This window comes from Odocoileus virginianus, chromosome 16 (genome assembly GCF_023699985.2).
Source record: "Odocoileus virginianus isolate 20LAN1187 ecotype Illinois chromosome 16, Ovbor_1.2, whole genome shotgun sequence".
Classification (NCBI taxonomy): domain Eukaryota; kingdom Metazoa; phylum Chordata; class Mammalia; order Artiodactyla; family Cervidae; genus Odocoileus; species Odocoileus virginianus.
The window spans coordinates 7,707,794-7,720,961 of record NC_069689.1 but is presented as its reverse complement, the minus strand read 5'-3'; the positions used below and the strand labels follow the sequence as shown (position 1 = coordinate 7,720,961).

The 13,168-nt window shown below is 55.9% G+C and overlaps 1 protein-coding gene across 2 annotated transcripts; it reads left to right on the top strand.

The window, feature by feature from the left end:
• Positions 1-6,246: 6,246 nt before the first annotated feature.
• On the top strand, positions 6,247-10,464 carry SIVA1 (SIVA1 apoptosis inducing factor). Of its 2 annotated transcripts, none has more exons than XM_070477716.1 (4): positions 6,247-6,442; positions 8,444-8,638; positions 9,221-9,377; positions 10,194-10,464. In XM_070477716.1, exons 1-4 carry the CDS (start codon positions 6,325-6,327, stop codon positions 10,447-10,449), a joined length of 726 nt encoding a protein of 241 aa, XP_070333817.1. In that variant the 5' UTR covers positions 6,247-6,324; the 3' UTR covers positions 10,450-10,464. The 2 variants fall into 2 exon arrangements, with proteins under 2 accessions (XP_070333817.1, XP_020753334.2); XM_020897675.2 differs by having other exon boundaries at positions 6,249-6,442; positions 10,229-10,416.
• The last annotated feature ends 2,704 nt before the right edge of the window (positions 10,465-13,168 follow it).

The window sequence follows — 13,168 nt, the reverse complement described above, 5'->3', positions numbered from 1 at the left end:
CTACCACCGAGCCATTCCGCTCCTAGGGACTGACCCATGAATGTCCAGAAAAAGCCTTAGAAGGGGATGTTCAGAGCAGCTGCCTTCATCAGAGCCGAAACCCGGCACAGCCCACATGCCTGTCCACAGGCCAACAAAAACTGTGCTCCATCTACACACGGAGACACTCAGCAACCGCGGGAGGAGACCACGGAGGGGTGCGGGAGCCTGGACGGCCTCGGAGTCAGCCAGCTGCGGGTGAAGTCAGACACGACGGGCGTGCGCACAGATGCCGAGCACCGCGCACTCCTGCGGGGGCGGGGCGCGGGTCACCATGAGAACGGGTGGACATGGACGTACGTACACACAGCTGTACTATCAGTAAACTATTGCCCAATCTAACAGTCACTCAAAGTAATACAACCATGGTACACAACTGAGATGATAAGTAACTCAAAATTTTAGGACCCCGGGGAAACTGTGATTAATACATTTTATCGAAAACATTTCCGGCCAGCCCTGCCCCTCTGCATTTGTCGGAGGGGAGCTTTGCTGCACTTCTGGGGAAACACAACGCATGTCCCTTCCTCATCTGATGTGTATTCAATTCCAGAAAGTCCGACTTTCTAAGATCAAGTTATGCCATTCCACAGATGCTTTGCCTGTGTTTGGTTTCCGGCCAGCCAGTTTTCCAGGCAAGGTAGGTCTCCTTACTCTGCTTCCATAGCCCCTTGTACCTCCCCTTTGCTAACAGTTGTCCCACCAGAGGGCAGGGACCCAGCTGGCTCTGCCCAACACCACCCCCGAGAGCCTAGCACAGAGCATGGCGCCAGTTATGGGCTAGCTTGTGTCCCCCTGGAGTTCACATGTGAACACCTTAACTCCTAGCACCTCAGACTGTGACTGTATTTAGAGGTAAGGACTTAAAAAGAATTATCAATCATGTGATTGCTGTCCTTGTTCAGTCGCTAAGTTGTGTCTGACTCTGTGCAACCCCATGAACTTCAGCACACCAGGCTTCCCTGTCCTTCACCATCTCCTGGGCTTTAAGCAAACTCATGTCTATTGAATCAGTGATGCCATCCAACCACCTCATCTTTTGTCACCCCCTTCTCTGCCTCTCAATCTTCCCAGCACCAGGGTCTTTTCCAATGAGTCAACTCTTCACATCAGGTGGCCAAACTATTGGAGCTTCAGCTTCAGCATCAGTCCTTTCAATGAATTTTCAGGGTTGATTTCCTTTAGGATTGACTGATTTGATCTCCAAGGGACTCTCAAGAGTCTTCTCCAGCATCAAAGTTCAAAGGCATCAGTTCTTTCGTGCTCAGCCTCTTCATGGTCCAAATCTCACATCTATACCTGACTACTGGAAAAACCATAGCTTTGACTATATGGACCTTTGTCGGCAAAGTGATGTCTCTGCTTTTTAATACACTGTCTAGGTTGGTCATAACTTTTCTTCCAAGGAGCAAGCATCTTTTAATTTCATGGCTGCAGTCACCGTCTGCTGTGATTTTGGAGCCCAAGTAAATAAAATCTGCTACTGTTTCCATTTTTTCCCATCTGTTTGCCATGAAGTGGTGGAACCAGATGCCATGATCTTAGTTTTTTGAATGCTGAGTGGTAAGCCACCTTTTTCACTCTTCTCTTCAACCTTCATCAAGAGGCTCTTTAGTTCCTCTTCAATCTCTGCTGTAAGGATGGTGTCATCTGCATATCTGAGGTTGTTGATATTTCTCCTGGCAATCTTAATTCCAGCTTGTGATCCATCCAGCCCAGCATTTCACATGATGTACTCTGCATAGAGTACATAATGTACTCTACTAAAGAGCCTCTTGATGACAGCGAAACAGGAGAGTGAAAAAATTGGCTTAAAACTCAACATTCAGAAAACTAAGATCATGGCATCTGGTCCCATCACTTCATGGCAAATAGATGGGGAGTGGAAACAGTGAGAGACTATTTTGGGGGGCTCCAAAATCACTGCAGATTGTGACTGCAGCCATGAAATTAAAAGGCACCTGCTCCTTGGAAGAAAAGTTATGACCAACCTAGACAGCATCTTAAAAAGCAAAGACATTACTTTGCCAACAAAGGTCTGTCTAGTCAAAGCTATGGTTTTTCCAGTAGTCATGTATAGATGTGAGAGTTGGACCATAAAGAAAGCTGAGTGCTGAAGAATTGATGCTTTTGAACTGTGGTGTTGGAGAAGACACTTGAGAGTCCCTTGGACAGCAAGGAGATCCAACCAGTCCATCCTAAAGGAAATCAGACCTGAATATTCATTGGAAGGATTGGTGCTGAGCTGAAACTGCAATACTTTGGCCACCTGATGCCAGAACTGACTCATTTGAAAAGACCCTGATGCTGGGAAAGATTGAGGGAAGAGAAGGGGATAGCAGAGGATGAGATGGTTGGATGGCATCACTGACTCAATGGACAGGAGTTTGAGGAAACTCCAGGAGTTGGTGATGGACAGGGAGGCCTGGTGTGCTGCAGTCCATGGGGTCGCAAAGAGTTGGACATGACTGAGCGACTGAACTGAACTGAACTCTGCATATAAGTTAAATAAGCAGGGTGACAATATACAGCCTTGACGTACTCCTTTTCCTATTTCGAAGCAGTCTGTCGTTCCATGTCCAGTTCTAACTGTTACTTCTTGACCTGCATACAGGTTTCTCAGGAGGCAGGTAAGATGGTCTGATATTCCCATCTCTTTAAGAATTTTCCAGTTTGTTGTGATCCACAGAGTCAAAGGCTTTAGTGTAGTCAGTGAAGCGGAAGTAGATTGTTTCTGGAATTCTCTTGCTTTTCCTATGATCCAACATATATCAAGATATAATTGACACAGAACAAGTAATTGGCACATATAATGCACACCTTAATTATACACTGTTGACCTACAACAATAAGAGACACCAGCAAAATGGATTTATTCGGAAACAGCCAAGAGTTGCAATTTGGAACATGCAATCTATGGCAAACCACAGGCAAGTCTGGAGAACAACGAAGAGGCAATTCTTTAATAGAGGAGAAGGGATAATTAGGAGGGGCCCATCTAAGCAGAGTCCACTGGTGGAAGCTGAGACTTTGGCAGGTAAGCGGCCGTCACTGGCTGGCTTGTTCCATTGGTGGAAGCTGAGACTTTGGCAGGTAAGCGGCCGTTACTGGCTGGCTTGTTCCACTGGTGGAAGCTGAGACTTTGGCAGGTAAGCGGCCGTCACTGGCTGGCTTGTTGCAGGAGTGGAGACGTCCTCCTCCCCCTCCTGTTAGTGACGCAAGGCCAGCGCTCTCTTCCTGTTGGGTCTGCAGCTAATGTGCTGTGGCAGGCTGCGCCTGGCTTCCCGGGTGGCTCGGTAGGGAAAGAACCTGCCTGCCATGCAGGAGACGCCAGAGATAGGGTCTAATCCCTGGGTCGGGAAGACCCCTGGAGGAGGGCATGGCAACCCACTCCAGTATTCTTGCCTGGAGAATCCCATGGACAGAGGAGCCTGACGGGCTACAGTCCATAGAAAAAGAGTCTGACACGGCTGAAGCGACTGAGCACACAGCACACACACAGGGTGTGCTTGCTCCCTCTTCTGGCCTCCTGACTCCAATTTATTTTTTAAATCTTTGACCATGCCGCTTGTGGAATCTTAGTTCCCTGACCAGGGATTGAACCCTCAACCCTCGGCAGTGAAAATGCAGAGTCCTGACCCCTGGACCGCCAGGGAATTCTCTCTGAGTCCACTGTATTTTATTTAAATATCGATTTATCTGTCTGGCTGTGCCAGGCCTTAGTTGCAGCACACGAGATCTTAGTTGCAGCATGCCTGAACTCTTGGTTGCATGTGGGATCTAGTTCCCCAACCAGGGATCAAACCCAGGCCCCCTATTTTGAGAGCCTGGAATCTTAACCACTGGACCACTAGGCAAGTCCCTCTGACTCCATTTTAAACGAGGTTTCTGTTTCTTAATTTTTATAACATTAAGGTGTACAATGTCATGATTTTATACACATACATATTGCAAACCATGATAAGGTGAGATAATACATCCTTCACGTCATGTAATTGCCATTTTGCTGTTTTTGTTATGGTGAGTACATTTAGCATCTACCTTTAGCAACTTTCAAGTACATAATACTTGTTAACTCTAGTCACTGAGCTGTACATTATTAGAACCCTGGAACTTCTCCATCTTATAATCAGAAGTCTGTACCATCAGATCATCAGCTCCCTGTTTCCCCCAATGCCAGAGCCCGGCAACCACCATTCTACTCTGCTTCTATGATGATTCTGAATTCCACATGTAAGTGCAATTATACACTACTATATTTGTCTTTCTCTGACTTAATTAGCAAAACATTCTCCAGGTTCATTCATGTTGTTGTAATTGGCAGGATGGCCTTTTATATGGCTGAATAATATCTCATTACATGTAATTCCAAATATCACTCATTTCTTTACTCACTCATCCATAGAAGAACACTTAGGTTGTCTCCATGTCTTGGCTATTGCAAAAATGCTGCAGTGAACATGGGGGCACAGCACTTCGATACTGGTTTCAATCCCTCTGTATACACCAAAGTGGTATTACTGGATCACATGGTAGTCCTATTTTCAACTTTTTGAGAAACCAGGATGTAATTAAGTTTTCAAGAGGTCTTATGGCTTCGTCTTAATCCAGTCTGACTGATGTCCTTGTTAGAGAAGGGGATGAGGAAGAGGCCTCAGGAGAAGTCAGCTCTGCCCTCCTCAATCTGGGACTTCCAACTCCCAGAACTAAAGAAAGAAATGTGTATTGTCTACACCCCCAGTCTGAGAGTTTTGTTACTAGCACCTCTAGAAAAGGAATCCAACACTGACCAGGCCCTCAACAAATATTTCTTAAAATTAAGTTGAAACAGAAGAGCTATCAAGATTCTTTTAATCACAATGTTTTGCATCTATTGAATATTTACTGTGACTGAAAAGAGTCTAAGGCAGTTTCAAATCTGAACCGAAAGAACCTTTTTAAAATTCCCAAGATCTGTAAGATTAAAAACAATATTCCTGGGAATTTCGTCTATTTCTAGGATAAAACCAATCAAGCGTCTCTTCAGTCACAGTTACTGCAGATGGCTAACAGGAATAGTACAATAGTACCACACGACAGCCACACGACAGGGAAAATGCTGCCAGAGCCCCCTCCGGACCTGGTCTTCCAGACCCACCAGGCCAGGCCAGAAGGGGCACCTGGACCACAGGCTGGCCTCGCCCCTATTCGTTCTAGGAGGAGTCAGTGTCCAGGGCTGTGACGTGCCTCATGTGGGGCGTGTCCTGTAAGCCTGAGGCCCTCGGCTTTGTCACCAGAAATCCAGGCTACAGAGGAACATGCTGGATGGCCCCTGGGCCGGCAGGCAGGACAAGGGTCAGGCTGGCAGGCAGCGGGAAGAAGCCTGGGTGGGGCCAGAGTCTCACTGCTTGGTCAGAGCCCAACATTACCTCAGACCTGCTCCAAATGACGTAGCAGGGCCCAGAACGGCCCAGTGTAAGGCACTCTCCACTTGTGAAGGCGAGACGTCCCTCCAAATTAAGAAATAAAGAAAAATTAGCACATGGAACTCTGCTCAACACTGTACCAGCCTGGACGGGAGGGGGCATTGGGGAAGAAGGGACACATGTCTATGTATGGCTGAGTCCCTTTGCTATTCACCTGAAACTACCACAACATTGCTAATCAGCTATACCCCGATACAAAATGTTTCTGGTGTTAAAAATAAAGAAATACGAAAAAGTGAATCCTCCTCAGACCACTGGTGAGTTAAAAAAAGAAATATACTGAGTTTCCAGAGTTATACCTATGGCTGATTCATGTTGATGTTTGACAGAAAACAACAAAGTTCTGTAGAGCAATTATCTTTCAATTAAAAATATGAATAAATTTTTTAAAAAAGGGTTGTTTACGGACCAAAGAAACAGCCAATACGCTCGCATTTCTCGCGCCGCCTCATATGAGTCCTCGCCGCCTCAGACGAGTCCCGCCCCAATGGCGCCTCTGGCCTATCACGGGCCGCGTGTCTCACGAGTCCCGCCCCCACGTCGTCCCCAGCCTATCCCGCGGCGCTTTCTCACCACACCGCCTTCCCGTTTCCCTGCCCGTGGCGCGCCCGCTCTGACCCTTGACCTCCCCCCGGACTTTCCCGCGCCTCTGAGTCCCACCTCCCAGAGCAATAGACCCGCCCCCGCCCTCGCCCTGGGCCTATCCTGCGTCGCGCCGCATACTAGTCCCGCCCCCGCTCCGCGCCGGGTTGGCGCGCGGCTGTGACGTCACGGGCAAGAGAGGCGCGGCTGCCGAGCAGAGCCGCTCCGGGCCGCGGCCATGCCCAAGCGGGGCTGCCCCTTCGGGGATGCGGCCCCGCTGCAGCTCAAAGTGCGTGTCGGCCAGAGAGAGCTGAGTCGCGGCGTGTGCGCCGAGCGCCTCACGCGAGAGATTTTCGGTGAGTGCGGCGAAGCGGGGCTGGGCGGGGGGTCCCCGCCGACCGCGCCCCCTGGAGCCGGGGCCCGTGTTGCCCGCCGCCAGACCGGGCTTAGGAGCGGCGAGTAGGACGGCGTGAATGCTCTCGCGTCCACGAGCTGCCCCTTCCCCGCCTCCCGAAACGGACGGCTTCTGCGTGGGGCCGAGTCGGGGCTCGGTCCTTCGGGAATACTGGACTCAAAGGAGCCCGCTCTGATCTGACCAGCCCAGCGACAGCCACACGACAGCCACCCGGGTCACCGGGTCCCGCCTCCCAGGACTCGTCCCGGTGGGAAAGCCGGCAGAGGCACCCCTTATATCCCAAGAGGCTTGTGTGCAGCGCGCCCTCCTTGCCAGGCGGTGCCTCTGCAGGAGACCCTGCCTCCCGGTTTGCTGGGGGGCCAGTCGAAGGAGGACTCTCCAGAGGGGCAGGCACGGGTCACCGAAAGACCCCTGCAGGCTCTCAGGTCTCCTGGAGGAACAGAGTCAAAGCCAGCTCCTGCGGGGTTAGGCAGGCAGAGAGGGAAAGGAAGGAAGTTCGTGGCAGAGGGAACAGCCTGTGCAAAAACCAGGCAGCTGGAGTGTGCTATCCGGCTCAGCGCGGCTGGACTGTCCGGTTGGAGAGATGTGAGGGCCCTGACCTAAGCCTTCCCTTCTGGCTTCCTCATGCACATTTTTGAGTGCATTGATAATACTGATCATCACTTTGGAGGGGTTAGCAGGTGATGTAAATGAGAAGCCTAGGGTACTTGGGCCAAACTGCAATTGTTCCTCTCTCAGGACATTCCAAAAATGGAAACACTGCAAACAGAAAGAAGAAAGGGGTTCCCTGGTGGCTCAGACAGTAAAGAATCCTCCTGCAGTGAGGGAGACCTGGATTCGATCCCTGGGTTGGAAAGATCCCCAGGAGGAAGGCATGGCAACCCACTCCAGTATTCTTGCCTGGAGAATCCCATGAACAGAGGAGCCTGGCAGGCTACAGTCCATGGGGTTGCAAAGAGTCAGACACGACTGAGCGACTAACACACACACACAAGTCAATCCAGCTCTTGACCACGACGTTCGGGAGCACCTGCAGAGCTTGTCCCATGCAGAGCCTGTCGGGGGGGAGTGCTGTGCTCCCTGGACGTTCTCTGAGACAGGACATCGTGAGGCCCGTGTGAACTAACGGGTAATGTTTCCAAGTCTCTAACTTTGGCCTCTTTATGTTGAACTGGCCACAGGCCCTTGAAGACAAGTGTTAGCCTCACCACATGACCGCCCCCCCCCCCCCAGTCCCATCCTGTTATGAATGGGGAGACTGGAGGAGGAGGAGCTGGGTGTGGCAAGCTGTCATCACTTCAGTTGAGTTATCAGCCATGTGTTTCTGTCGATATCACCCAGCGCCAGCAGCTTCTAAGCTCTCCACCCTGGCTCTGTTGGGACAGGGCAGACAACCACAGAGCATTCTTGGGGCTGGCGCCTAGCATTTGACCTTGTGAAAGCCCGTAGTACCCTGATGGAAAGCTGCTGCTCAGGGGTAGGGAGATGTCCGGGCCCCACAGAGGTCTGGAAAGTTCTGGGGTACCTTGCCAGGAGCCAGTTGTGGCTGTGCCTTTTGCCAGCAGCTCCGCAGCAGTCGAAAGGTTGCAGGCTCAGCTCTGAGTCTCTTGCTGTGTTTTAGTTGGTGATCCACAACACAGAGCTTCCTCTGTCAAAGGAGGCCTGCCTGTGGATTTTGGGGAGGAGGTGAGGCCACACGTTGTGAAAAATGAGCAGAGTGACGGGACGGGGAGCCCAGGTGGGGTCGCAGGGTGCAGAACCTGGCTGGAGGAGGTGCCCGCTGAGCCCGGGCAGGAGGGCAGCCTCGCCAGGAGCAGCTTGGTCCCCGTGGCTGGAAGGCTGCTCAGAGGAGGGCGCAGCACGCACGGCTCCGGGGACAGGTAGCCCTGTAGGGGGCTTCCACACCACAGGGGTGTAAGCGGGCAATGCTTGTCCTCCCCAGAGAAGACCACGCAGCTCCTCTTCCGTGGGGCCCAGGCCTGCATGGACCCTGCGTGGGAGGAAGGCTGCGCCATCGTCCACACGCCGGAATCCCCGAGGCCTGGCCCCACAGAAGCCCCTCGGGCCGCGCGCGGGCAGATGCTGATTGGGCCCGACGGCCGGCTGACCCGAAGTCGAGCGCAGGCCTCCGAGGCTGGTGAGTAAGGCCTACGAGCGGGGCAAATGCCTGGAGGCTCCCACTGCAGGAGGCTCTGCCACCTCTGATGTGTGGGAGCTGTGAACAGCTCTAACCGTTGGATCAGAAAGGAGCAGACACCCCTCTGGGTGACCCTTGTGGGTGTCCTGCCTGCTTTCCACCTGTAGCTCTCATCCAGATCCCTCTGCACTGTGCTGTAGCCTCAGACTGTCCCGTGCATCACTGGCTAAAAACTCCCACCCCCCAGGGCCCAGGAGCCCCTGTGTTAAGCCAAGACACAGGGACCACACTTTGAGGCCCAGCTGTGAGACGCACCAGGGGTTGAAGGCCTGGCGAGTTCTGCTGCAGGTGGTCAGGGGAAGAGCTGGCCCAGGCTCCTGACCTCTGGGTGCTGAGAGTTGCAGGTGGGCCTCAGGGAAGCCAGCTGGGATCTCCCCCTGGTGAACCGGTCCAAGCGCCTTGCTTCTACACAGGGTGACTAGTGGTGGGTCAGGCGCTGGAAGGAGGGTGGCCCACTGTCCTCCCGGGGGCAAGGGGCGGCTCCCGGTCACCGTTGCGCTGACCGGTGTTTCTTCCGCACAGACCCGGCTGGGGCAGCGTCGGGAGCCTGCTCGTCGTGCGTGCGGGCCGTGGACGGGAAGGCGGCGTGCGGCCAGTGCGAGCGGGCCCTGTGTGCGCGCTGCGTGCGCACCTGCTGCAGCTGCGGAGCCGTGGCCTGCGCCCTGTGCGCCCATGTGGAGTGAGTGCGGGCGGGGCCTCCCCCTGGTAGAGTGAGTGCAGCCCTGGGGGGGGGGGGGGCTCCCCGGGGGAGTGAATGCGGACCCTGGGGCAGGGCCTCCTCTTCCTCCTGCCTCCCCCAGCTGCTTGGTCCCCAAACACGCAAAGAGCCGACCGCTCACCTGCCTGCATCTCGTGGTCGTGACGGGCCGGGCGCCCTTCCCTGTGTGATGAACAGCTGACTCACTCCAGGGCCCCCTGCAGGCCGGGCCTTGGGCCTCCGAGCTGCAGCATGGCCCTGGAAGCGGGCGTCCTGCCCGTGCCTGGTGACCCCTCAGCCCCTGGCTCCTGTAGGGCTGTGGGCCGGGCCGCTGTTGAGAGCCAGGCCTGGGCTCAGCCACAGCCTGACGCTGTGGCGCCCGCCTGGGGCAGCTGCCGCCTCCCGGCCCTTCAGCTCCTTCCCAGGGCGGTCTCCTGTTTGCCTCTTCTCTGCCTCTCTGGAGCCGCCCGGGGCCAGTCCACCTGCTGCACAGTTGGGGGCTGCCCGGGGCCAGACCCCCGGGAGGCCTGAGCTGCGCCCCGGGGTTCCGTGGCTGGCGGGGCCGCTCCAGTGAGGGCTCCAGACGTTCACCATCACCCCCCGCAGGTGGACGTCCCTTGGGGGCTGGTGTCTGGGGGCTGAGGCGGTCTCCTCAGGCCGCCCCTTGTCAGCGGGCTCTTCATTCTGGCCTCGCCCCAGCCGCCCCCCTTGGGGGCGTCCATATCCGGGGGGCTGGCCGTGGGGGATCGGTCGCCCGGGGGGCGGGACCCCCTCCTGACTGCCTCTCACGGTGCTCAGCCCTAACGCAGCTCCTCCCCTGCCCGGTCTCTCAGCTGCGGGGGCGACCTTCACGAGCGAGTGCTGTGTTCCGGCTGCGCCCTGTTCGAGGCCTGAGCCCGCCGGGACCGCCGCCCCCCGGGACCGCCGCCCCGCCTCGACTGAGGAACCTGGGGAGGGTGCCTTTTCTCTTTTGTATTTTGTGCTCCTGACGACTGAAGACAATAAATGCTTTATATTTGGACGAGAGGACTCACTTGCCGGCTCCACACGGTAGCACTGAGCTCTGCCGCCGCTCGGGTGGGCCGGGTCACAGACCATCCCTGAAAGGCCGCCGGACACGCTGCCGTCTTGGGGCCTGGGCCCGGGGACCCGGCCGCCCCTGCCAAGGAGGGTGGGTTCTGGCTGGGGGTGGGGCCTGAGGGAGGCAGCGGACAAGGAGGGCCGGTTCCCACACACATACCCCCACAGCGCTGCGGGCCAAGAGGAGCCCATGGGCTGTCAGCCTGGCTCCCCGGAGGCCCTGGCAGAGCCGGGAGGTGCGCTGGGGCGGGCAGCAGCTGGAGGGTCAGGTGACCGCGATCCTTAGGGGGCTGGCCAGGGCAGGGTTTGCCCCCATGGGCGGAGCCTGGGACCCCGGGAGCAGGGAGGCGGAGCGCTGCGAGGGGCTTTAGGTCTAAGAAAGGGGGTCACAAGTGAGTCACGGGTCTTCTGAGCTGAGAACACTCCGGGGCCGCCTGGCTCAGCCCCGGGAGCATGGTACAAAGCCCTGGTCGGCGGTCGGCTGTCCTCCTCGGGTCACCTCCGTCCGCGCGTCCACCTGCAGACCATGACCCCAGCGAGCTGGGGAAGAGAGGCTCGGCATGGCTCATCGTTGGGGACACAGGTCACCATCGGGAGGAGTGGCCTCGCCCCCATCAGGGCGCCTGCGGGGACATGGAGCCCCGTTCGCGGCTGTGGACAGCAGGCGGGGCGGCGTCAGGACAGCGCCACAGTGACCCAGCGCTCCCACCTATGGCAAACACCCTGCAGAGAAGCAAGCCTGTGCACCTGTGTTCACAGCAATGCCGTTCACAAGAGGACAGAGGAATACGCGTCCATCTGGGGGCAAGGGCTAAGCCAACACGGCCCATCCCTACAGTGGAATAGGGTCTGGCCTTCAAAAGGAAGGAAAGCCTGACAGACTACAGCACAGACGGACCCAGAGGATGTCAAGCCGAGGGAAGTAGGCCAGCCACAACAGGACGGTCTTGCGAGTCCACTCGGAGACGGGCAGGGGGTGGGGCGGAGGTGGGCAGTGGGTGAGGGGGAACAGGTTTGGTCTGTGAAGGTGAACGTTTCTGGAGGTGGTGGTGGCGGTGGTACGACCACGTGAACACACCGAATGCCACCAGCCTGGCAGAAGCAGTAAACGCGACATGTGTTTTACCGACTAAGGATATTTAAAATGTTAAAAAGACAGTTGTTGAAAACAAGAATAATGTATGTTGGGGATTTTGAACGTGATGGCAAGCTGTGAGCGCAGCAGGGAGCTGGGAGGTGGAGGTGTGCGATCTGAGGACTGTGTGGATCGCTGGGTCTCAAAGGCAGGCTGGTGAGTCAGTTACAGACCGAGGTCCAAGTGCAGCCAGGCCATAGTTATGTCCTCCCTGCAGAGAGCACTTGTTCTGAATTCCTCATGGGATCCTGGGTCCTGGAACTGAAAAGAGACAGCAGTGGGAAAGCTGATGAAATAGAAATAAGCCATAAAAGACAGAAAATGGGATGTTAAACAACAGTCATTAATCCAAAATGAGGCAGAGAGAGAGGAAAGAAGGCATAAAGAAGCAGCGAGGCGTACAGGAGAGCCGCACGATGGTGTTCAGGCTCAGCCGCGACTCGATCCACCGCTGGAGGTGGGCCAAGCACCCCGGATCCACCACTGGAGGTGGGCCAGGCACCCCCGACCCGCTGCTGGATGTGGGCCAGGCACCCCCAGGGCGTGAAGACCCTCAAGACAGCGAGAGCAGCCAGCCCCCTTGTCGACAAGAAACCCACTTCGAGTAGAGAGAGGCAAAGTCAGAGGGAAGGGCTGGGTGAGTCTGTTGAACGATGAGCCATCTTTGAGCAGACATTCCTGGGCTGGCATCTCCTTCAGGGAAGGCCCCGACCCTGTGCCATTCCGACACCCCAGCCTGGCCGGCCCCTTGCTGGGAGCTGGGAGCTGGCCCGACACGTGGGCACCCCAGATGCTAAAGGCGCTTCTGTTCCTGTCTCCCTGTCCCTTGGGGGGCCGGCCTGGTGAAGGACAGGGTGGGACATGGGCGTTACAGCCTCCCTTGCAGGCCAGGGTGCCCTGCTGGGCCTCACTGCTCCAGGGCCACGATTCACCAGGCCCCTCCAGGTCTACTGTGGCCTTACTGGCCAGGACAGGATGGCCCTGTGGAATTTCTCCCCGAGGTGCCTGACTCCCCGCACCCCACCACTCTGCTGGGGAGGTGCCTCCACAGCCCCGCCTCCTGGAAGGTCCGGATGTTCTGGGGTCTTCGCCCTCGGTTCATCCCCTCTTGACCAAACCCACCTGGATGGGACACAGAGTAAGGTTGCTCTTGTGTCCATGCCCATGACCTTGAAGCCTGTCCCAGGCCAAGGAATGTCCCTGAGGCCACCACCGTGTCTCCCAAGGGGGTCCCATGGGAAGGGACAGCTCGAGCCCCTCTCCCTGGCCAGCTGCCCCCCGCCATGCCCCAGCTTCAGCTTCAAAGGCATCCACCCCTGGTTTCCACACCACACTGGCCACGTTGGGGTACCATTTGCTTGAAGTTTGGGGGTCATCAAGTACTGATGTACTGTCTGGTTTCCACATTGTCCCCTTTTCTATGGTGTTAAAAATGCACACCTCCTCAAGACCCTGCTTCCACCCCTCTGGGGCACATACATATTTGCAGGAGTGGGACTGCCGGGTCCCGTGGTGGTTCCAGCTCTGTTTTGAGGAGCCTCCGTACTGTTTTCCATGG

Excerpts from the sequence above, each read along its gene's own strand:
- SIVA1 (XM_070477716.1), top strand. The coding sequence starts at position 6,325 with ATGCCCAAGCGGGGCTGCCCCTTCGGGGATGCGGCCCCGCTGCAGCTC. Across the intron at positions 6,443-8,443 it reads CCTCACGCGAGAGATTTTCG|AGAAGACCACGCAGCTCCTC; the intron begins GTGAGTGCGGCG and ends TGTCCTCCCCAG. Across the intron at positions 8,639-9,220 it reads AGCGCAGGCCTCCGAGGCTG|ACCCGGCTGGGGCAGCGTCG; the intron begins GTGAGTAAGGCC and ends TCTTCCGCACAG.